The sequence below is a fragment of the Oncorhynchus kisutch genome, linkage group LG7, assembly GCF_002021735.2.
Source record: "Oncorhynchus kisutch isolate 150728-3 linkage group LG7, Okis_V2, whole genome shotgun sequence".
In the NCBI taxonomy this organism is placed as follows: domain Eukaryota; kingdom Metazoa; phylum Chordata; class Actinopteri; order Salmoniformes; family Salmonidae; genus Oncorhynchus; species Oncorhynchus kisutch.
Window position 1 is genome coordinate 12,618,560 of NC_034180.2, and position 24,835 is coordinate 12,643,394.

The 24,835-nt window shown below is 43.4% G+C and overlaps 1 protein-coding gene across 3 annotated transcripts; it reads right to left on the reverse strand.

Moving 5' to 3' along the window:
- Positions 1-1,249: 1,249 nt before the first annotated feature.
- LOC109894195 (sodium/hydrogen exchanger 9B2-like) lies at positions 1,250-24,142 on the reverse strand. Of its 3 annotated transcripts, none has more exons than XM_031828494.1 (14): positions 23,631-24,142; positions 23,417-23,524; positions 17,747-18,002; positions 15,774-15,972; positions 15,043-15,213; positions 13,117-13,259; positions 12,111-12,238; positions 8,802-8,977; positions 8,172-8,278; positions 6,586-6,735; positions 6,007-6,115; positions 5,706-5,842; positions 5,148-5,331; positions 1,250-2,905 (listed from the first exon to the last, which is right to left on the reverse strand). In XM_031828494.1, the coding sequence occupies exons 3-14, from the start codon at positions 17,834-17,836 to the stop codon at positions 2,847-2,849; spliced, it is 1,653 nt and encodes a 550-aa protein (XP_031684354.1). In that variant the 5' UTR covers positions 17,837-18,002; positions 23,417-23,524; positions 23,631-24,142; the 3' UTR covers positions 1,250-2,846. The 3 variants fall into 3 exon arrangements, with proteins under 3 accessions (XP_031684354.1, XP_031684353.1, XP_020343065.1); XM_031828493.1 differs by having other exon boundaries at positions 23,375-23,524; XM_020487476.2 differs by having other exon boundaries at positions 23,327-23,524.
- Positions 24,143-24,835: the final 693 nt, after the last annotated feature.

Below are 24,835 nucleotides of genomic sequence, written 5' to 3' on the forward strand. Positions count from 1 at the left end.
GCACTGTATAGGGAAGACAAGTTTAAAGGATTTTTAAGCCTTGACATGGATTGTGTATACAGTGCATTCAGATCCCTTGACATTTTGTTACAGCCTTAAATTGTTCACCCCCCACCCCCTCAATGACAAAGCAAAACCAGATTTTTAGATTCTCACATTTACATAAGTATTCAGATCCTTTACTCAGTACTTTGTTGAAGCACCTTTGGCAGTGATTACAGCCTCAAGTCTTCTTGGGTATGATGCTACAAGCGTGGCACACCTGTATTTGGGGAGTTTCTCCCATTCTTCTCTGCAGATCCTCTCAAGTCTTGTCAGGTTGGATGGGGGGCATCCCTTCACAGCTATTTTCAGGTCTCTCCAGAGATGTTCGATCGGGTTCAAGTCAGCTCTGGCTGGGCCACTCAAGAACATTCAGAGACTTGTTCCGAAGCCACTCCTGCGTTGTCTTGGCAGTGTGCTTAAGGTCATTGTCCTGTTGGAAGGTGAACTGTCACCCCAGAATGTGGTCCTAAGCGCCCTGGAGCAGGTTTTCATCAAGGATCTCTGTACTTTCACATCTTTCCCTTGATTCACGCTTCATGGTGACAGGTTCCCTCCAGACGTGACGCTTGTTATTCAGGCCAAATAGTAAAATGTTGGTTTCATCATACCAGGCAATCTTGTTTCTCATGGTTTGCGAGTTCTTTAGGTGTATTTTGGCAAACTCCAAGCGGGTTGTCATGTGCTTTTTACTGAGGTGTGGCTTCCATCTGGCCACTCTACCATAACGGCCTGATTAGTGGAGTGCTGCAGAGATGGTTGTCCTTCTGGAAGGTTCTCCCATCTCCACAGAGCTCTGTCAGAGTCACCATCAGGTTCTTGATCACTTCCCTGACCAAGGCCCTTCTCCCCCAAATGCTCAGTTTGGCCAGGCAGCAAGCTTTAGGAAGAGTCTTGGTGGATCCAAACTTCTTCCATTTAAAAATTATGGAGGCCACTGTGTTCTTGGGGACCTTCAATGCTGCAGACATTTTTTGGTACAGTTCCCCAGATCTGTGCCTCGACACAATCCTGTCTTGGCGCTTCAACCTCATGGCTTGGTTTTTGCTCTGACAGGCACTGTCAACTGTGGGACCTTATATAGACAGGTGTGTGCCTTTACAAATCATGTCCAATCAATTTAATTTACCACAGGTGGACTCAAATCTTGTTGTAGAACATCTCAAGGATGATCAATGGAAACAGGATGCACCTTAGCTCAATTTCAAGCCTCATAGAAAAGGGTCTGAATACTTTCTGAATGCGCCCTTCAGAGGGTGAATGGGCAAAGCAAAATATTGAATTGCCTTTGAAAATCGTATGGCACCGGTTTGGGTCAAGAACTGCTAAGCTGATGGGTTTTTTCATGCTAAACAGTTTCTCTGTGTGTCCACCACCCAAAGGACATCCAGCCAACTGTAGGAAGTATTGGAGTCAACATGGGCCAGCATCCCTGTGGAACACTTCGACACCTTGTAGAGTCCATACCCGGACAAATTGAGGCTGTTCTGAGGGCAAAAGGGATGCAACTCAATATTAGGAAGGTGTCCTTAGTGTCAAGAGACTACCACTTTCGTTAAAGGGCCAGTGTTGACATTTTCTATCAATATCAAATCATTTCCAGGTATAATAGTCCAGTTGAGCTAGACCTACAGCATATACGTAATCTGGAGCAAATGGAATTGTTTTAACAGAAAATGTGCTTTGATCTCAGAAAACACATTTTTTACAATATAACAGTTCAAGTTTCAAAAGTTAAAACAGGACTCTTAAATGGTATGATATATTACAAATTACTACTGAAAAACCTAAAGGGACCCTTTCAAGAGTCCATACAAACGTAACAAAAGTATCTCTAAATCAACTGCACAACTAACTCTTTATGGAATCAAAATCATAAATACTGAATAATAAAAACACGATAAAATTAATAAAACTGACTGTTTGGCAGTCTTTTCTTAAAAACAGATTTTTACAGTATATTGCTCTGAATGTGACGCTATTATCTGAGCCACACTGATTTTGCATGAAAGACCCCCGTCATAAATATATCTTCGCTAGGGGTCCATATTATTCATGACATTGGGTCACATTTAGTGCACAACATGATTTGAATATTGCTTAAATGGTAACATTCAATAAATAAAATTGTCTTGCCTTCGTCCGGAGTCTAGCTAGCAACAACAGTCCAACGCAAACTATAATATTTGCTTTGAATCAAACTGCACAACAAGGTAGTACAACAACCTTCTCATAAATACATTACATTCACACAGAATACATCAGCAGCAGCTGGTAAATAATTGATGCGTAAGGCCTAAGGACAAAAATAAATGCTGTGAAGGCATACATACAGTGTATGACTGTATAATAATGAACACACAATATGCCTGATAGTCAATGTCAAAAACATTCAATTCTAGTGGCTCGGCTCAGCTCATCGAACCACTTTTAAATGATAGGGTATCATTTTAATAGTAGCATTACTGAATTTTCAGTGTAGTGCATAATGCTTGGATATAGTGGATTGTTGGTTGAGTGGCAGCTTTAGTTCGAGGCCTGGAAACTACCCTCGGGGAGATATAAATAAACGCTGCAGGATGTCAAACACACCAAGGACAGACACACAGATGATACCCCACTGTCCAAAAGGCATTATCCTGGGTGTCACCAGAGTCTGAAATAGGAACCATATTCTCTAAACAGTACAGCACTTTAAAGAGAATAGGGTGCCATTTTAGATGCACGCTTGAAGTGCCCCCATTTCCCTACGATCCATCCATGTCATTTCCTCCTTGGTGAAGTGTACTTCCTGGTTCCCGCCATCAGAGGGTACTCTCGTAGGTGATTGGGGTCTCGGTTATAGTTCCGCTTTGCTCCCGCTCTGCATATCCAAGGAAAAAGGGTAGAAAATAATGATTAAAAAAAATTGCAATTGCAGTGTGTGTGCGTGCTTGCATGTGTGTGCAAGAGAAACTGAAGTGCCTCCATGTGAGTATATATTAAATAAGACTATAGGCCAAATAGTAAATATGGAAAATGTCTCAGGGAGTGTACAGTCTGAGACACAGTGATGGGCAGGACACAGTGTAGTCAAATAAAAAAGATCTCCCTCCAAACCTGAACATCAAAAAAAAGCCACCATTGTGTGGTGACAGGGCTGAGATGAAACAAAGACATCCTGAACCCACTATGCAAAATCATTCTCCAATCCACAGCTTCTCTTTATTAGCCTGAGATCCTGACTGACATACTGTTTCACCGCTGTCAACAATGTTGAAACAATCCATATCGGTTTGGATTCCAGGCTTTTTAAAATAAAGATCATCTCAGTTATAAAGGTACACTGCTTTTCATGAACACACTTCCTTCCCTATACTGTGTGGACAAAGCTGTGACAAGCTGGTTTTAAAAAAGCACAATTGAGTATAATAGGAGTGGAGGTTAAAACCCATAATGGGGTGTCACCGTTTACAGTGCCCTGCAAAAGTATTCACACCCCCCTTCGCATTTTTCCTATTTTGTTGCATGACAACCTGTAATTTAAATGGATTTTTAGTTGGACGTCATATAAATGGACATGCACACAAAATAGTCCAAATTGGTGAAGTGAAATTAATTTTCCCCCCAAAAGATTCTTAAAATTAAAAATACATTAAAAACAGAAAAGTGCCACGTGGATATGTATTCACCCACTTTGCTATGAAGCTCATAAATAAGATCTGGTGCAACCAATTACCTTCAGATGTCACTTAATTAGTTAGATTGCACACATGGACTTTATTTAAATATCAAAGTTGTGGAGAAGTACAGATCAGGGTTGGGTTATAAAAAAAGATCAGAAACTTTGAACATCCCACGAAGCACCATTAAATCCATTATTCAAAAAATTGTAAGAATATGGCACCACAACAAACTTGCCAAGAGCGGGCTGCCCACCAAAACTCACAGACCAGGCAAGGGGGGCATTAATCAGAGAAAACAAAGAGACCAAGGATAACCCTGAATTTGCTGCAAAGCTCCACAGCGGAGATTTGAGTATCTGTCCATAGGACCACTAAACCGTACACTCCACAGAGCTGGGCTTTATGGAGAGTGTCCAAGCAAACATGTTTGGTGTTCACCAAAAGGCATGTGGGAGACTCCCCAAACATATGGAAGAAGGTACTCTGGTCAGATGACTAAAATTGAGCTTTTTGCCCATCAAGGAAAACGCTATGTCTAGCGCAAACCCAACACCTCATCACCCTGAGAACACGTCCCCACAGTGAAACATGCTGGTGGCGGCTGCATCATGCTGTGGGGATGTTTTTCCATCAGCAGGGACTGGGAAACTGGTCAGAATTGAAGGAATTATGGATGGCGCTAAATACAGGGACATTTTTGAGGGAAACCTGTTTCAGTCTTCCAGAGATTTGAGACTGGGATGGATGTTCACCTTCCAGCAGGACAATGACCCTAAGCATACTGCTAAAGCAACACTTGAGTGGTTTAGGGGAAACAATTAAATGTCTTGGAATGGCCTAGGTCAAAGCCCAGACCTCAATCCAAATGAGAATCTGCGGTATGACTTAGATTGCTGTACACCAGCGGAACCCATCCAACTTGAAGGAGCTGGAGCGGTTTTGACTTGAAGAACGGGCAAAAATCCCAGTGGCTAGATGTGCCAAGCTTATAGAGACATACCCCAAGAGACTTGCGGCTGTATTTGTAGCAAAGGCTGTCTCTACAAAGTATTGACTTTGGGGGGTGAATAGTTATGCATGCTCAAGTTCTGTTTTTTTTGTCTTATTTCTTGTTTTTCACAATAAAAAATATTTTGCAACTTTAAAGTGGTAGGCATGTTATGTAAATCAAATGATACAACCCCCCTAAAAATCTATTTTAATTCCAGGTTGCAAGGCAACAAAATAGGAAAAATGCCAAGTGGGGTGAATACTTTCGCACGCCACTGTACATCATGTGGGGATAACAGCTGACACTCAAGCTAGGTTAGTAGTAGGTGTGGGTTTTTGTGTGTTTCCATTTTAAAAGCGATGGTGTGGCAGTCCTTCCTGTTGCTGTGTGCTTCTGTCTGTGCATTTATGCAGACAGTGTGTTTGCACATTCTGTGTGTGCGTCCTCACCCCAGGCAGCGTTCTTTGGTTTCTGCAGCAGGCGAGGTCCTGTGAGTCCTATGACCAGGGCCCCTATGGGGGCGGTGAGCAAGATGGAGAGCACGGCCACTGTCAGCACGTCCATGCCGTACTTCTCCAGCTCCTTATCCTCCTTGGTGCGGGCCATGTCCAGCGCTGTGGAGCCGATGGCCGCCTGGGGAGGGAAGAGGGGAGGAGATCGACACATTGGCCACGTCATCCTAAACATTGTGAGAGCTGGAACTCTGTCATAAAGTAAAAATAACGCAGACATAGGTAATAATAGGTGTTGCAAGTCGCGCAATCACTAGTTAGAATATTCAAATGTTATGGTTATTTTGCGTGTTAAGCCTTTTTTGCGTGAAGCAAATTTCATCCTTTGATCCTGTTTTGTATGCTTATTGGATACAGCGAAATGGAGAGAATGTTGAAAGAGCAGTAAGCTGGATTCGAGCCCATGCTGGCAGAGGTAGTACATCGTACATGTGCTCCAGAGGCAGGGGTTTAGACCACTCCAGGCCACCGTAGTTTCTATTTAACGTTAAGTACCTGTACAGTGGCTTTGGGTAGCCAGGCCAGAGCGATGAAGAGCTTCTCTTTGAAGTTGAAGCCGGCACACAGCACACAGACGAAGGTGAAGAGAACACGCACCAGCAGACCAATGGCCAGAGAGCCTATGCCCAGGCCTGGTGGGACAGAGCAGTTAAGAGGGGGTTGAATGATAAACACTTTATTGAAGTTAAAGTAGGAAAACACCCCTAATAGATTATCTCCAAAGAGCGGGGTATAAATGTATACGTAGTGTGTGTTCTTACGGACTGTGTGTTTATGAGGGTGTTTGTGTTCTCACCGACAGTGTTTTTATCCAGCTCTGAGATCTGGATCTCGGCCCCGATCAAGCCGAAGAGCAGTGGCTGGAACACCTCCCAGGCAATACCCACTATGTCCTCCACAGGGACCTGCACATACACCGAGTCAGACAGACACACGTTACGGTTTCTCAAAGTACTGACGTTTTCAAATACAATTTGTGAAAGTAGAGCAAATGGAGGGGTGATAAAGTGATAAAAACATTAAAAACCACCTACAACACAAACCAGACTACAGAGAGAGTTCAGCAAACACCAAGACTTCACAACTGTGTTACTCTACTGGAGAATCTGCCTCCCATAGAGACAATACGAGATGTGACTGACTATATTTGGGATTAGGCCTCTTTCCTGATTGGAAGGGTCCCACTGTGTGTTAAGACAGCAGTTTGTGCTGCACTGGAACATCCAATGCTTTAGTTGAGTCCACTGTGTTGGAGGTAAGGGCTCGGGGGGCATTTGGGGGAGAGTGTAAGTGCCTAGCTAGAAGATGCAGGGTACGGCGGGTTGAGTGAGTGGTCGGCACGGGATGGGGTTGTATGCGTGTGTGATTGACTGACCTTTGACCTTCTCCAGCCCAGGCTGGCCAGGAAGGCGAGGACCAGGGTGCAGAGGCCCCCCGAGCCGGGGAAGCCGGCCACGTTGCTGCCGAACACGGCAAACACCGACAGGCCCAGTAGCAGGAATGAGCGCTTCATCACTACGTTGTCCTACAGTAGAAAGAGTGAGAGAGAGAAGGATGTATTACTAAAGGTTTTCCAAACAAGGACTATGTCCCTGGAGTAACATTACTGAGAAAGGGAAACGCTACTGAGAAAACTGAGCTCCATTATAGGTCAACTCCACAGTCCAGTTTCCTCTCTATTGCACTCCACACTACCCTTTCACACCTGGACAAAAAGGAACACTTATGCGAGAACGCTATTCATTGACTACAGCTCAGAGTTCAACACCATAGTGCCCTCAAAGCTCATCAGTAAGCTAAGGACTCGGACTAAACACCTCAATCTGCAACTGTATCCTGGACTTCCTGTCGGGCCACCCCCAGGTGGTAAGGGTAGGTAACAACATATCTGCCATGCTGATCCTCAACACGGGTGCCCCTCAGGGGTACGTGCTCAGTCCCCTCCTGTACTCCTTGTTCACTCATGACTGCACGGCCAGGCACGACTCCAACACCATCATTAAGTTTGCCGATGACAACAGTGATAGGCCTGATCACCGACAACGACGAGAGCCTATAGGGAGGAGACCTGGCCGTGTGGTGCCAAGACAACAACCTCTCCCTCAACGTGATCAAGACAAAGGAGATGATTGTGGACGACAGGGAAAGGAGAACAAAGCACGCCCCCATTCTCATCGGAGGGACTGAAGTGGAACAGGTTGATAGCTTCAAGTTCCTTGGTGTCCACATCACCAACAAACTAACATAGTCCAAGCACACAAACACAGTCGTGAAGAGGGCACGACAAAGCCTATTCCCACTCAGGAGACTGAAAAGATTTGGCATGGGTCCTCTGATCCTCAAATGGTTATTCAGCTGCACCATCGAGTGCATCCTGACGTGTTGCATCACTGCCCTGTATGGCAACTCCTTGCCCTCCAAACGCAAGGCACTACAGAGGGTAGTGCGTACGGACCAGTACATGGGTCTAAGCTTCCTGCCATCCAGAACCTCTATACCATGCGGCGTCACCTGAGTCATAGACTGTACTCACTGCTACCACGCGGCACCGAAGCGCCATGTCCAAGTCAGAGGCTTCTAAACAGCTTCGACCCCAAAACCATAAGACTCCTGAACATCTAGTCAAATGTCTACCCAGACTATTTGCGCACCCCCCCCCCCCTTTTACACTGCTGCTACTCTTATTATCTATGCATAGTCACTTTAATAACTCTACCTACATATCCCCCCCCACATTGAATCTGTACCGGTACCCCCTGTATATAGCCTCGTTATTGTTATTTTACTGCTGCTCTTTAATTATTTGTTACTTTTATTTTAGGGGTATTTTCTTAAAACTGCATTGTTGGTTAAGAGCTTGTAAGTTAGCATTTCACTGTAAGGTCTACACCTGCTGTATTTGGCGCATGTGACAAATAACATTTGATTTGAAAGCAGAGTCCTTTCAATGGTGATTCGTACCTGGTCTTTGCTGGGAAAGTAACGCAACAGAAATCCCAGCAGGACCCCAGCTACCATTCCCCCTCCCACCTCCAGTATACCTCTCAGCAGGTTGTACCACATGGAGCCTGCAGAGAGAGACACAGCACAACAAAACAAAACATATGAAATTAATATCAAAACAGATGGGATTGTCCCAAATGGCACCCTGATACTTTTGACCAGAGACCTATATGGGCCCTGGTCAAAGTAGTTCACTATATAGGGAATGCGATGCCATTTAGGACACAGATTCCAGCAGGAAGTCAATAATAAAAAGCATGCAATACAGAGGAAGACACAGTAATAGCAGAACACATGCAGTTTGCTCATACTAATGGTCCCGTGGCTCAGTTGGTAGAGCATGGCGCTTGCAACAACAGGGTTCGTAGGTTCGATTCCCGAAGTGTGAGGGTGTCATCTATTGGATCCAGGACAGATTGCAGGAAGATTTCTATTAATGCTGCAACAAAAACAGATAAGTTCTATTCTTTTTCTAGTGGTCTCCTCGCATCATTGGCTCAGAGCAGAGGCACAGATCAACAACCTCCCTCCTGATTGGCTTAGAGCAGAAGAACAGATCAACATGCTCTCGACTGATTGGATCCCTACCGGTGGCGAAGGCAATGCCCATGCAGGTGGTGAAGCCGGTGATGGCCAGGATGTCGTCGAAGCTGCTGGCAGCCATGAGGAGGGTAGGGATGCCCTGCTCCAAGCCGTAGCCATCCTTCTGCAGCAGCAGCATGGAGGGAACCACCACGGCCGGGGACACGGCTCCCAGCACAAATCTACAAGAGACGGGAGAGCCAAAGTGAGGGTTAATCATCATAATATCATATTCATCAGGTTTGTGTTGCCAGGCTGAAGAGTGACCTCAGAAGTAACAACCTGTAATATGAATACTGATAATAATATTGTCATATGACCATTTAGCAGATAGCCAGTACAAACCGACAGGAGAGGAGACAGAGTTCATCATATAATATGGCCCTGTAGAAGATGCTTTCAAAGGACTGTAGAAGATGCTTTCAAAGGACTGTAGAAGATGCTTTCAAAGGACTGTAAAAGCACATTGAGCAACTGCTGATGTTAAATAAAAAATAATGCATTTGATTGATTAACCAGTTGGATTTAGGGGGCGCTATTTTAATTTTTGGATGAAAAACGTTCCCGTTTTAAACAAGATATTTTGTCACGAAAAGATGCTCGACTATGCATATAATTGACAGCTTTGGTAAGAAAACACTGACGTTTCCAAAACTGCAAAGATATTGTCTGTGGGTGCCACAGAACTGATGTTACAGGCGAAACCCAGATAGAAATCCAACCAGGAAGTGCCGCATTTTTTAAAACCGCCTCATGCCAATGACTCCTTATATGGCTGTGAATGAGCTTACGTTTTCCACGTTTTCCCCAAGGTGTCTACAGCATTGTGACGTCTTTTTAGGCATTTCCCTTGAAGAATGGCTGTAAGGGACCATATATGACATGTGGTCACATGGTGTCTCCTGCAGAAAACCTTGCGTAAAATACTGAGGTAGCCATTTTTCCAATCGCTTCTTATGAGAAACCAACTGCCTCGACGGATATATTATCGAATATATTTGTTAAAAACACCTTGAAGATGGATCCTAAACAACGTTTGCCGTGTTTCTGTCGATATTATGTAGCTAATTTTGAAAAAAGTTTGGCGTTATAGTTGTAGCATTTTTCGGTCGATTTCTCAGCCAAGGATGATGAAGAAACGGGAGCTTTTTCGCCTACAAAAATAATATTTTTGGAAAAAAGGAACATTTGCTATCTAACTGGGAGTCTCCTGAGTGAAAGCATCCGAAGTTCTTCAAAGGTAATTATTTAATTTGGTTGCTTTGCTTATTTTCGTGAAAATGTTGCCTGCTGCCAGCAGAGCCTAGCATAGCATTATGTCATGATAAACTTACACAAATGCTTGTCTAGCGTTGGCTGTAACGCATATTTTGAAAATCTGAGATGACAGTGTTGATAACAAAAGGCTAAGCTTGTGTTTGAATATATTTATTTCATTTAATTTGCGATTTTCATGAATAGGAAAAGTTTATAGGGGTATTTATGTCCGTTGCGGTATGCTAATGCATTTGAGGCTATGATTACGCTCCCGGATATGGGTTTGCTTGTTGCAACTGGTTAATATGAAGACATCACAAACCATGAAGAGACAGGGGAGGGGTTATGGGGGATAATACAATGAGCATAGACAAAGTGTTTAATGATGCAGCTTTACTAATAGGAATTAGTTTGAGATATACACTATACATACTTTTGTATGTTGACATCCCAGCCACAATCAATGCTGTATAAAATTTAACACACAGCCATGCAATCTCCATAGGGATAACATTGGCAGCAGGATGGCCTAACTGAAGAGCTGTGAACCTTTCAACGTGGCAGTTCGTCAAATTTCTGCCCTGCTAGAGCTGCCCCAGGTAACTGTAAGTGCTGTTATTGTAAAGTGGAAATGTCTAGGAGCAACAACGGCTCAGCCGTGAAGTGGTTGGCCTCACAAGCTCACAGAACAGGACCGCTGAAGCACGTAGTGCGGAAAATCATCTGTCCTCGGCTGCAACACTCACTACCGAGTTCCAAACGGCCACTGGAAGCAATATCAGCACAAGAATTGTTGGTCGGGAGCTTCATGAAAAGGGTTTCCATGGCCGAGCAGCTAACAAGCCTAAGATCACCATGAGCAATACCAAGCGTCAGCTGGAGTGGTGTAAAGCTCGCCGCCATTGGACTCTGTAGCAATGGAAACCTGTTCTCTGGAGTGATGAATCTGCTTCACCATCTGGCAGTCCAAAGGACAAATCTGGGTTTGGCTGAAGCCAGGAGAACTCTGCCTGCCCAATGAATAGTGCCAACTGTATAGTTTGGTGTAGGTGGAATAATGTCTGGGGTTGTTTTTTATGGTTCGGGCCCTTAGTTTCAGTAGGGAAATCTTAACACTATAGCATACAATGACATTCTAGATGATTGTGCTTTCTTGTTTCACCATGACAATGCCCCGTGCACAAAGCGTGGTCCATACAGAAATGGTTTGTCGAGATCGGTGTGGAAGAACTTGACTAACCTGCAGAGCCCTGACCTCAACACATTCAAACACCTTTGGGACGAATTGGAACGCTGACTGCGAGCCAGGCCTAATCGCCCAACATCAGTGCCCAACCTCACTCATGCTCGTGCCTGAATGGAAGCCTGTCCCCGCAGCAATGTTCCAATATCTAGTTGAAAGCCTCCCCAGAAGAGTGGAGGCTGTTATAGCAGCAAAAGGGGGACCAACTCCATATTGATGCCTATGATTTTGGAATGCGATGTTCGACAAGCATACTTTTGGTAATGTAGGAGGGTAGGGTAGTGTATTTAGAGGGATGGATGAATAGAACAATGGATAGATCAGAGTGAGAGACCGTATGAGTGGAGAGGACAGGAGAGAGAGTAAGAGGAGAGAGAGGATGAGAGAACTATAGAAGACAGAGGGCAAGGGGCTAAGAGTCAGAGGATGAAATGAAAATATATAAAGGCTGGGTATCCAATCCTACTCCTGGAGAGCTCCCCTCCTGTTGGCTTTCGCTCCAACCCCAGTTATAACTAACCTGGTTCACCTTATCAACCAGCTCATTATTAGAATCAGGTGCGTTAGATCAAGGTTGGAGTGAAAACCTACAGGACAGTAGTTCTCCAGGAACAGGGTTGGAGAGCCCTGGTATAAAGTATACTTCAAGTGTTCATGGTGAGTTACAGTAGCTGCCAAATACTCTACACCGGTCTTAATGGAAAGCAAGTGGTGTTAGGTAGCCCTTTAGTTTTACAAATGCATCGGGAGGCTGCAGAATACTAAGTGGAATTTAGACGACTGACCGACAGACCCGAGACAGACAGAGAGTTTACCCTAGGATGAATCCCCAGATCCAGGGCAGGCCCATGAGGAAGTGGGAGGCGATGGCGACGGTGCAGGCCTCGATAATGCAGGGTCCCATTCCCACACGTATACACACCATACTCAGCTTCTTCAGAGCCTGGGAACACACATGTATACAAACACACACACATTAATGGAAAAATCTAAATGTCATTAGTCCACGGTTGATACAATCCCAAGTTAAAAGGAACAATCCACATTTCATTAGCCCCAAATGTTTTGCAGGTCAGCAGTAAAGTTGACATAATGTGGAAAGTGACACTTTGCTTCTTGAAGGTCCTGAAAGCTTGACCGCTGAAATGCAAAACATATTGGGACTGTAACAAACAGTGGACTAATGAAAAAAATACACACTGTTTTTGAGTGGATTTCTCCTTTAACACAGGTTATCACAGGAACACAACTAGAAAAGGACTAAACACTAAAAGCTTTGGCCTATGGAGAGTGTGATCGAAAAATTACATATTTACCTGGTTTGTTTGGCAGTTAGCGATTAATACTTTACAAATAGGACATTTCTGTTCTGTTTAATTATGTATTTCTGTAAAGAGATGGTTTCCACTCTAGCTTCCTGCAGTTAGTCTGGGCGTAAGATCAAGCATTCTATAGACAAAATGTGGTGTGTGTGACCCAAGATAGAGATAACCTGAAAGAGCTTAGAACAATGTTGTTGTCATCTTCCTGGCATCTGGGAAACTAAGCCGGGTTGGGGGCAAAACACCATCCTATGTAGATAACCAAGGTGGCTTATGGGAGTTGGAAGCAGTCTGACTAAGCATTTTTAAGTCATATATAAGGTCTTGGTTTTATCATTATCAGTTAGGCTCTTGGCCCAACAACCAAGACTGTTGGGTCAACGGTTTCATTATTGCAATAATTCATCGATATTGAATAAAGATGATTGTTTGAAGAAATGACAAAGTCTCTCTCACTTTGAATAGAATATTCCACCGAAAGAGTGTTTTATTGACATACCGAGGCATCCAATCCCAGGCCTGCTTGGGCCAGGATGACAGCAAGGGCAATGTTCCTCAGGGAGGCGGACCATCGGTAGTCGATGTACACGGCATCCGTTACCACGGGGATATTACGCAGCAGGAAGCCCGACAATAGCATACCTGTGGAGAATGACAGAGAACAATGATACTATTATATTATTAAAGTTAATACTTCTTTAAGCAACCATGGTGTTATTCTTTGGACTTTCTCTCACAGCAAGAGGGACAAAAAATGATGTCTTGCTGTGTCGTTCTGAAAACAAACGTGTTTTTATCAAAAAGATATATATTACAAAAAAGAGCTAAACAGAGGCTAAGATATTATTCCCATCTTCACATTGGTTCAAATGCCAAGAAATACATATTTTACAACATTCTTTGTTCTGATAGTCTGGGAACTGCATATTAAAAAGGTTGAAGATCAATTGGTTTAAGATATCAAAAGGCTTCTAGGCATAGGAGTCTTTTGAGAGTAAAGGAAAAACCTTTCCATGTAGGAATAGCACAAACTGAAGACATGCATACAGTGGAGTCTCATTTACTGTATGAAATTGAATTGCCTTTGAAGGTCAGAAAGATCAATATGGTCCTGTGTGGTTCAGTTGGTAAGAGAGTGGCATTAGCCAACATCAGGGTTGTGGATTTTATTCCCCACTGGTGGCATACAAAACCGTATGCACTCACATCACTGTGCTGTAAACCGCTTTGGATAAAATGCCTGCTTAATAGTGTATTATCAAGAAAGTACAGAACAATTCCATCCCATTTGGGACGCAAGCAATGACTACTGTCTGAGCAGGGAGGAACCAGTTGACAGGCATAAGAATGTGGGACCGACTGTCGGTTAGCCTAAGTTAAGTAAAAAATAAATACCATCAAGGCTGTAACAAAGCTTGAACGAAATGGAATTCCTGCTTTGTTCCGTTTCAATGCTGCGTCCCCAGGCAACGCAGGCCCAAAAAAGTATTCAGCTCAAACAATAAAACGGGGACTTAACTGGGGACGCAGCATGTCTGGGTTCACAAAGAAAAACAGGGGTTGGCGAGACATTAAATATCAAAGATCTATATCCAACAAACAGGACTTAAATTCTGGACTATGGGAGTGGGCTCTGTCAGATAGACTACGCTAACGATCAACGTTTAGAAATTAAAGACCCAGCACAAACACTTCTTTATTATCTACAATCTTCTTTCTGGACTGTTGAAAATGAGGAGTAGGCTGTGAACCGGAACGACAGCCTTCTACCTTCTTGCGGGCTAAATGAGTGGCCACTGTCTTATTATAGGGGTCTGTGCAAACTACAGGACTTTTCATGTGGTTACCGGCATCAAGAGAGACTTTGGTCAAAGCTCAACCAAGTCTCTGTTTGTCGAGAAATTAAAATACATGTTTCATTCAATTCCTATCAGTCTAAGTCAACAAGGGTGTTAATTTGGTTAGAAATGGGATACGGTGTGATATGAACTCACTTCACTGTTTAGGTATGGTAGTAACATGTAGCAGCGTCGGCAAAGCCAGACAGAATAATAGGGGGACTGTTTGACCATCCGTGTATAGTAAAGAGTAGTAGTTAGGGGACAAGCAAGTGCATGCAGGCTAAATATAGTGAGTGGGTGTGCTTAATCTGAATGTGTGCTTATTATAGTAAGTAGGTGTATTCTATCTACTATATCAGCAGATATATATTACCAGCAGCCAGGCCGATGGCATGTCTGACTGTTGCTAAGGAGCATGTAGGGCACTCAACACCCTGAAGATGGCATTTCTTCTCATTCTCAACAAGTCAAATGAAGTAGAGGCTACAGAATATAACTTGTATGCTGCACATTCACAGACAAGACAGACCCCATCACCTACAACACACACACAAACACTCACTCTCTCCATTCGCATTACCTACCCAGGAGCGGGGGAAAGGGAGGCAGTTTGGGAAGCCGTATGAGGCCCACCAGTTTGCCCCCGGTGACAGAGCAGATGAAGAGCACGGTGACGCCGAACAGGTTCCCCCCCGGCAGACACTCCTTCTCTGTGATGGACCACACCACGCCAAACAGCACTAATGCAATGAGGACTGGGAGGGAGGAGAGGTCAGAAGTCAGTACGCAGCCAGTAGTTTTTGCCTTTTACCTGCCAAATGAAATAATAGATTGCATGTGCTGTACTTGATTTGGTTTGCAAGGTACAATGGTCTCAAAAGTCTACTACTAAGCCTAAATGTTAACTTGTAAATGGCAGTATATCAGGAACAGTGGGTTGTGCTTTAGTCCATCTGTAAACCTACTCCATTTGTGCTATATAAATGCCTCTGGGTACTGTGGCACTGTTCAACAGCGTGCGCTGGATAAAGAGAGGAACACACTGGTTCTACAAACCCCCACCATTTTCCACTCGCCCAAGCACAGAATGCTACAAGATGCCAACCCCTGATCCCATAACAATGTCACCATGGTAACATCTCTACGGTAGCATTAGCCCCCCCCCTGGTGCCCAGAAGTAAATAAAACAGACCAAAATGTCATTATCAGCACATTGAAGCCACTCTAGTGTTAGGCCTATATTGCATCTCTATTCTGGTGTCCATAGACCACTCTAGACAATATTAGAGTGGCCTATATCTATGTTGGTGCCCACCCTTGGTGATGAGGGAGGCCAGGAGGCCTCGGGGCGGGCAGGGGCATGCCCGGCGGAGCCTGCCACAGCAGATGACCGGGGGGTCGGTGTTGGTGCCCGCATCCACCACCGGGTTACGGGGGATAAAGTAGGTCTCCTCCGTGACCTGGGGGGTTGGGCTCCGGCTCACCACCACCTGAATCTGGTTGACACCCAGGAACTACCGGGAGGACGGACGTAGAGGAAAGGGGTCTTAGTTCAATATGAAAATGTGTCCGTAGCCATACTTTTTAAATTAAACTTTACTACAAAAATGCCATTTCAATACAAGCTTCTGAAAAAGTAACTACTGGATATTTTTATATTATTTCAAAAAGATTCCTATCGTACTCTAACCAGTTAAAAGGTGCAATATGCAAATATTGCTCTGTCATTTTCTGGTTGCTAAAATTCAAATAGAACGCTTAATTTCACTTTATGAAACATAACAAGCAATGTATAGTGTAGAGAAACAATGTACCATTCAAACCGTTAAATATATTTTCAATAACCAAAAAGATGTATATTTTCAGCTGGTGTACAAAACCAAAAGACGCAAAAACTAAACTTAACAGAAGCATAGAAATAGTGCACAGAGAACAGATCTTGCTTTCAATTAAAATAACTGATCTATAATTCATATTTCTATGTGAATTTGGACAGGTCGCCCAAAAAACTGCATATTGTAGCATTAACTTCTTGAGCTGAAATCATTGCAATCTCTCAAGAGAGAAAGATTTTGGCCAGGAAGTTTTTTTGGGTAGCCTAGCCTAACTCTTGAAAGTTGATAAGAATGGTACTGGAGCCAATGCAACTGGCTTTTTTTGCCTCCATTTCTTTGTCACACCTACAGTATGTTAATTAAGTGGTTCTCATTGTTGACAGAGAGGTCACACTAACAAGACACTACTGTGTTCCCAGTGTTAAGTTCTAAATGAACGGAGTAAAAACTCACAGACGACTAGTAAAGCTCAAACCAAGCATATTCACCCACTGCGTTACACAGCAACGCAAGACAAAAACACACTTACACAAGTACTGGTATTTAAACCTTCTCCGTACACATCTGGACAGCCAATGCATCTCTGTTGCAAGGCAGGATGTTAAGTGATATGGGTAATAAACTGTTCCTTAATGTAACCTGGCCTCAGCCCCCATTCCTCACTAATCCACAGCTATCCATCCTTATCAGTGACCACAACCATGTGATTGCCTTTCTCTTACTTCGTAACATTCCAAGTCCCTGGCTCATATCCAACCTTAATTGACCCCACCATATACATTCCTCCTACAGATAACCATTCACTTCTGGTGTAGCAAGTATTTCAAATTAAAACCCAACAACTGAAACCAGACTGTGGCCCTTCTCCTTTCCATAGGATACCTGAAGTCTAACAATAACATCCTCTGCACTCCCCTCTCTCCCGGGGGTACCATGAACAAGGACATTTCATGTTTCAAGTTTAGAAGTCAGAACCCATCCCCAGTAAACAATAGTTCTCATGCTTATCCTAAAGAGTTGATACCGACATTTACTACAAAGAGTGTGCCGCAATGTGAACAGTCAATGTCATGAACAAGGCTTTTGATCCAACTTACAGAAATACCACACTGTGGGAAAAGAGGCTGGCAAAAATCATGTGCAAATCTGCTGGTAGGGTACATCTCGAGGTGTATCAAATGACCTAACAGAAAGTCAGCAATGATGATTTTACTTTTGTTTTCAAGTAAATATTTGACCCCATAAATACATAGTGCCAAATAAGAGTGCACAGTACACTGCTAATAACACATTTAAACTAATGCCTTCAAAACTGATTCTAGATCAATATGTGTGGAATTGTCTACTATTACGCCAAAGCTTTCGGTCAGACATTTCTCATAGTTTCAGCATCATTAAATTATGTAAAAGGATATCTATTAGCATTTTGGCCAAAGCACTAGATATACTATACCTCTGCATGGTTCGTTACTGAAGAGGCTCCGGGACAGTGTTCTAGGTCCAGCAAGGGAGAAGGTGTAGGCAGCTGGTTGTCCTCCATCATGGCATCTAGTACAGTTCACTTTCTCCTCCTCACTTCTTCTCGAACCTCACAGCAAACCTGTTGAGGGGTTGGGTGGGCCATCGGTGCACTGCTGCTCTGCTCTTCTCCTGTTGTATCCTAAGGTCAGACTCTGTCCAGCACTAGCTCCCATTCAGTGAGTCGTCACCTGTTTATCAGTCAAAGGCAGTGACAGTGAATGTTTGCTTGGTGGAACTGGCCAGAAGCATTTTGAGGCAAACATGGCTGTAGAGATATGAGGTGGAAACCAGCCAAGTGCAGGAGCAATCAAAGGTGAAGGTAAACAGGACTGTAAAACAGTTTCCAATGTTCAGCATTCTGCTACCAGTATGGAATGAGATTGGGAGTAAGGGCATCAATGCAGAATTTCCTCTTCTTTAACTTCAGTTATGCGAGTAAAGTATAAAAATAAATTGTGACAGCTTACTGTTTCCATCACAGCTTCGGTACAATTTTATAAATGCCGACAGATCATTTGTTTGTTCAACATGGTTGGATCTTTTAGTGTCTTTAAAATGTATTACGCGCAAAATGGCGGTGGTTACACCTTTATGCACAAATGTTGATACAGTATAATAACCATCACGTATGAGTAAACTTGGAAGTCGTGATGATATGGTGTGTGGTCCTCCCACTACAACTTGGGAAACCATTGTGTTTATTAGGCTACAGATTAAATAAATGATGAACTTCACAGGGTGGTGACAGTGCACCGTGATGAGCTTGATACCGCTTTCCAATAAATAGGGTCTTATTTTGGTGACATGATGATCGGTGACAAACAAAAAATATTCCTCGCTCTTCCATAATAATCTCATCATGTAGACAACCTCAATACAGAATTGGTCAGATGAAGCTGTTTTGCTAGCACAGACTGGAATATGTTCCGGGATTCATCCAATGGCATTGAGGAGTATACCACATCAGTCACCGGCTTCCTCAATAAGTGCATCGACGACGTCATCCCCACAGTGATCGTACGTACATATCCCAACCAGAAGCCATGGATTACAGGTAAAATCCGCACCAAGCTAAAGGCTAGAGTTTACTCTTTTAAGGAGCGGGACACTGATCTGGATGCTTATAAGAAATCCTGCTATGCCCTCAGACAAACCAAACAGGCAAGCATCAATACAGGACTAAGATTGAATCCTACTACACTGGCTCTGACGCTCGTCGGATGTGGCAGGGCTTGATAACTATTACGGACAACAAAAGGGAAACCCAGCCGAGAGTGGCCCAGTGACGCGAGCCTACCAGACGAGCTAAATGCCTTTTATGCTCTCTTTTAGGGAAGAAACACTGAAGCATGCATTGGGACCACCAGCTGTTCCGGAAGACTGTATGATCACGCTCCCCATAGCCGATGTGAGTAAGAACTTTAAACAGGTCAACATTCACAAATGCGTGGGGCCAAACGGATTACCAGGACGTGTACCTAAAGCATGTGCAGACCAACTGGCAAGTGCCATCACTGACATTTTCAACCTCTCCCTGTCTGAGTCTGTAATAACAACATGTTTCAAACAGAACACCATAGTCCCTGTGCCCAAGATAGCAAAGGTAACCTGCCTAAATGATTACCACCCCATAGCACTCACGTCTGTAGCCATGAAGTGCTTTGAAAGGCTGGTCATGGCTCACAACATCATGCCAGAAACCCTAGGCCCACTCCAATTCACATACTGCCCCAACAGATCCACAGACTACGCCATCTCAATCGCACTCCATACAGCCCTCTCTCACCTGGACAAAAGGAACAGCTATGTAAGAATGCTGTTCATTGAATGCTGTTCACACCAGTGCCCACAAAGCTCATCACTAAGCTAAGGACCGTGGGACTAAACTCCTCCCTCTGCAACTGGATCCTGGACTTCCTGACGGACGTCCCCAGGTGGTAAGGGTAGGCAACAACACATTCGCCACACTGATCCTCAACACTGGGGCCCCTCAGGGGTGCGTGCCTAGTCCCCTCCTGTACTCCCTTTTCACCCACGACTGCGTGGCAAAGCACGACTCCAACATCATCATTAAGTTTGCAGACGACAACAGTGATCACCGACAAGACAGCCTATAGGGAGGTCAGACAATAACCTCTCCCTCAATGTGAGAGACAATGGAGATGATTGTGGACTATAGGAAAAGGAGGGCCAAACAGGCCCCAAATTAACATTGACTGGACTGAAGTGGAGCAGTGTCGAGTTTCAAGTTCCTTGGAGTCCACATTAGAGGTCGACCGATTAATTAGGGCGAATTTCAAGTTTAGATAACTATCGGAAATCGGTATTTTTGGGCACCGATTTACGATTATTTTAAAAAATATAAAATTAAATACCTTTATTTAACTAGGCAAGTCAGTTTTAAGAACACATTCTTATTTTCAATGACTGCCTAGGAACTGTGGGTTAACTGCCTTGTTCAGGGGTTTCAATCTTGCAACCGCACAGTTAACCAGTCCAACGCTCTAACCATTGCACTCCGAGTAGCCTGCCTGTTACGCGAATGCAGTAGAAGCCAAGGTAAATTGCTAGCTAGCATTAAACTTCTTATAAAAAAACAATCAATCATAATCACTAGTTATAACTACTAATCCAGGTTAGCAGGCAATATTAACCAGGTGAAATTGTGTCATTTCTCTTGCGTTCATTGCACGCAGAGTCAGGGTAAATGCAACAGTTTGGGCTGCCTGGCTCATTGCGAACTAATTTGCCAGAATTTTACATAATTATGACATACATTGAATGTTGTGCAATGTAACAAGAATATTTAGACTTAGGGATGCCACCCGTTAGATAAAATACCGAACGGCTCCGTATTTCACTGAAATAAAACGTTTTGTTTTCGAAATGATAGTTTTCGATCATATTAATGACCAAAGGCTCATATTTCTGTGTGTGCGTTATAATTAAGTTTTTATTTGATAGAGCAGTCTGACTGAGCAGCAGGCCCGTAATCATTCATTCAAACAGCACTTTCGTGCGTTTTGCCTGCAGCTCTTCGCAAGCACAGCGCTATTTATGACTTCAAGCCTATCAGCCTAATGGCTTGTGTAACCAATGTGAAATGGCTAGCTAGAAATCGCTAATACTGTTTCAAACGTCACTCGCTTTTAGATTTAGAGTAGTTATTCCCCTTGCGCTGCAAGGGGAATAAGCTTTTGTGGAGCGATGGGTAACGATGCTTCGAGTGTGGCTGTTGTCGATGTGTTCCTGGTTCGAGCCCAGGTAGGGGCGAACAGGGGGACGGAAGCTATACTGTTACACTGGTAATACTATAGTGCCTATAAGAACATCCAATAGTCAAAGGTATATGAAATACAAATGGTATAGAGAGAAATAGTCCTATAAATACTATATTAACTACAACCTAAAACCTTGAAATATTGAAGTCTCAGGTTAAAAAGGAACCACCAACTTTCATATGTTCTCATGCTCTGAGCAAGGAACTTAAACGTTACCTTTTTTACATGGCACATATTGCACTTTTACTTCTCCAACACAGTTTTTGCATTATTTAAACCAAATTGAACATGTTTCATTGTTTATTTGAGGCTAAATTGATTTTATTGATGTTTTATATTAAGTTAAAATAAGTGTTAATTCAGTATTGTTGTAATTGTCATTATTACAACAACAAAACGGTATTGGCTTTTTGGTCCTCCAATAATCGGTATTGGCGTTGAAAAATCATAATCGGTCGACCTCTAGTCCACATCACCAACAAACTAACATGGTCCAAACACACCAAGACAGTTGTAAAGAGAGCACAACACCTTTTCCCCCTCAGGAGACTGAAAAGATTTGGCATGGATCCCCAGCTATTCAAAAAGTTCTACAGCTGCACCATCGAGAGCATCCTGACCGGTTGCATTAACGCTTGTTATGGCAACTGCTAAGCATCTGACTGGAAAGCACTACAGAGGGTAGTGCGTACAGCCCTGGGGACAAGCTTCCTGCCATCCAGGACCTCTATACCAGGCAGTGTCAGAGGAAGGCCCAAAAAATTGTCAAAGACTCCAGCCACCATAGTCAGACTGTTCTCTCTGCTACTGCACAGCAACTGGTACCAACTGGTACGCAGCCAGAAGACTGCTGAACAACTAATGGCCACCCAGACTATTTACATTGAACCCCCCTTTTGTTTTTACACTGCTGCTACTCGCTGTTTATGAAAAGTTTTACCATAGTCACTGTACAACTTACCTCGATTAACCTGTACCCACACACATGGACTTGGTACCGGTAACCCCTGTATATAGCCTTGTTACTGTTATGTTAATTTCTTGTGTGCTGACAATGTAAAAATATTTCGTTCTGCCCCTGAACAAAGTAGTAAACCTACTGTTCCTAGGCCGTCATTGTAAATAAGAATTTGTTCTTAACTAAAAAATAATTCGGTGTTCCAGCACTGTATTTGACCTGCGCATGTGCCAGCACAGGTAGCTCGAGCAAACTTAAAGCATGTATATTAGAAATCGTTTTCACATATACTGTATATGTCCGAACCAAACAGGTTTCGCAAAACTAACATGGTAGCTGTGATAAGCGATTTTCTATATGTATTTCTCCCACGTGGCGCAGCGGTCTAAAGCACTGCATCTCAGTGCTAGAGGCGTCACTACATACCATGGTTCGATTGCAGGCTGTATCACAACAGGCAGTGTTTGGGAGTCCCATAGGGCGGCGCAGAATTGGCCCAGCGTCGTCCGGGTTAGGGTTTGGCCGGGGTAGACCGCTGCGCCACTCGGGAGCCCCTAATCTTTTCTTAGCTGACTAGCCTAGTTAAATAAAGGTTAAATAAATTAAAAAGTCCCCCGTGATTTCAGATGTGTCGATGTAAACTGGATAATAAGGGAAGCCATTCTTGCAAAAGCATGTCAACGTTTTAAAATAACTATTATCGGTCTATCCACAATAATCGTATGGTTGTGTGCATGTAACCGTGGTTAAAGTCTCGCACGTCAAAGCTGCAAAGTTTGAAAAAACATTATTGCAAACCAGCCATTAGGCTACTGAAAATGATAACCAACATGACCCGCAACGTTGTTGATGCCAGTAAACTACGTTGACCGACGTTAGCTAATCCAATTTTGAAGAGGCCAACACTAATCAATGCTAGGTTTAGCTCGACACCATATGGCACATTTTGGAACCTAGCTACTTTAGCACGCTAACATTAATCGCAAACCTGTAGCATATGGTCTCACGCCTTAGCAACAAGCTAGCGAGTTGGCTTCATTATCGGATCTTTACATTTCACATTATTCACATCGACGGTCTTTAAAAAAAATTGATGTATTCCTGTAGAATGTGAAAACATAGCTACCCAACACCGTGCCTAGCTATTATTCCGCCACAGCTGAACCGATTTACCGCGCGTAAACTTTCAGAAAAATAACTACAACTGATTTACTATACACGTTTTTATAAAATCACACCAATAAAGTGGTCACGACATTTGACTGTCACTCACCTCAAAACCGCAATAACTGCCATGCCCATGTATGAACTGTTCGTGTACCTGCTGGCTAGAAGGATGAGTGATGTCCACTCCTGCACGTACGTGATTATGATGGGCAGGAGGGATGACAAGACCCTGGTCAATTGTCCAGCGTCATCCGGGTTTGATGGTGATTGTAAATAAGAATGTGTTCTTAAAAAACTGACTTGCCTAGTAAAAAAAAAAAAAAAAAACATTTTAATGTTCCCTTTTGAATTTCAAAAATATTTTGACGAACCTAACACCAAAGCTCGTAAAACTGCTGCATTATACTTACGTCACTGTTACCTCCCAGCTTTTTCGCCGGTTGACGAACGTTAGTTGGCTGGCTAGGGAGAGAAATTAATCTCGGATCTAAATTCGCTAGTTTTAGTGCTTAATTAACTACTTCCACTCTTTGCCGATCCTGTGCAGACAACCCTACCAAATGGCCACATCTACTTGGTTGAATCTCCAGGTTTTACACCAGGTACTACACGTAGCTAGTTAGAAACACACAAGTGTTAGCAAGCGATTTACAGTGAATGAAGTTCTTCGAACACAGAAATGAATCGAGTAACGTTAATAACCGGGAGTCCACAGCTTTCTAACTTTACGGTGTATAGTATGAAACCATGAGGTTCATCTAACCTGGACCGTGGCCAGTTGATGAAACTTAATGTGGTGGTTTTCTCCTGATATAGTTCTAACAAAACTCTACTCAACAACTTTTCAGCATTTTTTAGCTATAAAAACTGTGTTCGTTAGGCTATGTGAAGAAATGCCACGTTCACGTGCAGATCGGGACGAGGCAACTCGGACATATTCTTCTTCTGTGGATTTTATGGCGGACTACAACCCAAAAAGGTGTATTGCCGCCACCAACTGGAAGTGTAAAAAATCCACTATGATTTCTATCTTCCTGGACCTTCTCTCCACCTTGGCAGTGCATTAAGTACCATAGCAATAAAGGCCACAAAGTCCACTTTCTCAACCTTTAAAATGTCAGGATCCTGCTGGTGAAAGGCAACCCCTGCAACCTGCAGTGTAGGCCTATCCACCACCATGGACTCTTCTGGTGCACCATTCAACCCCTCTAACCTTTTCACAGCTGCTGTATATGAAATGCTCTGTACAACCCTGACTTTGGCCACCTCATTCTCTTTCACCCTTGTGGGGCGTTCGAAAGACTTGGCTTCATGGTTCTCACCGCAATTGCAACATGTCACATATTCATCACTTTTATAACACAAAATATGATATTTTCCCAACTTGGACATCTCGGCTTCTCCCTTCTGCAAATACTTGACACATGACCAAAAGCTTTACAATGATCACACTGCGTGTGTCTTGGGATAAATGCTCTGACTCTAGTTAATATACTCTAACTGCACTTGAGTAGGGAGAGACTCCATATCAAAAAACAAAAGAACAGCTAGACTTCACTTTTTAACACACGATTCATCCTGTTCCGAAGAGACGCACACAACACTTCAAATGTAT

Coding starts and splice junctions, on each gene's coding strand:
- LOC109894195 (XM_031828494.1), bottom strand. CDS start 17,836: ATGATGGAGGACAACCAGCTGCCTACACCTTCTCCCTTGCTGGACCTA. Junction 15,973..17,746: donor CAGTAACGAACCATGCAGAG/GTATAGTATATC, acceptor TCCTCCCGGTAG/TTCCTGGGTGTCAACCAGAT. Junction 6,736..8,171: donor ACTTTCCCAGCAAAGACCAG/GTACGAATCACC, acceptor TTTCTACTGTAG/GACAACGTAGTGATGAAGCG.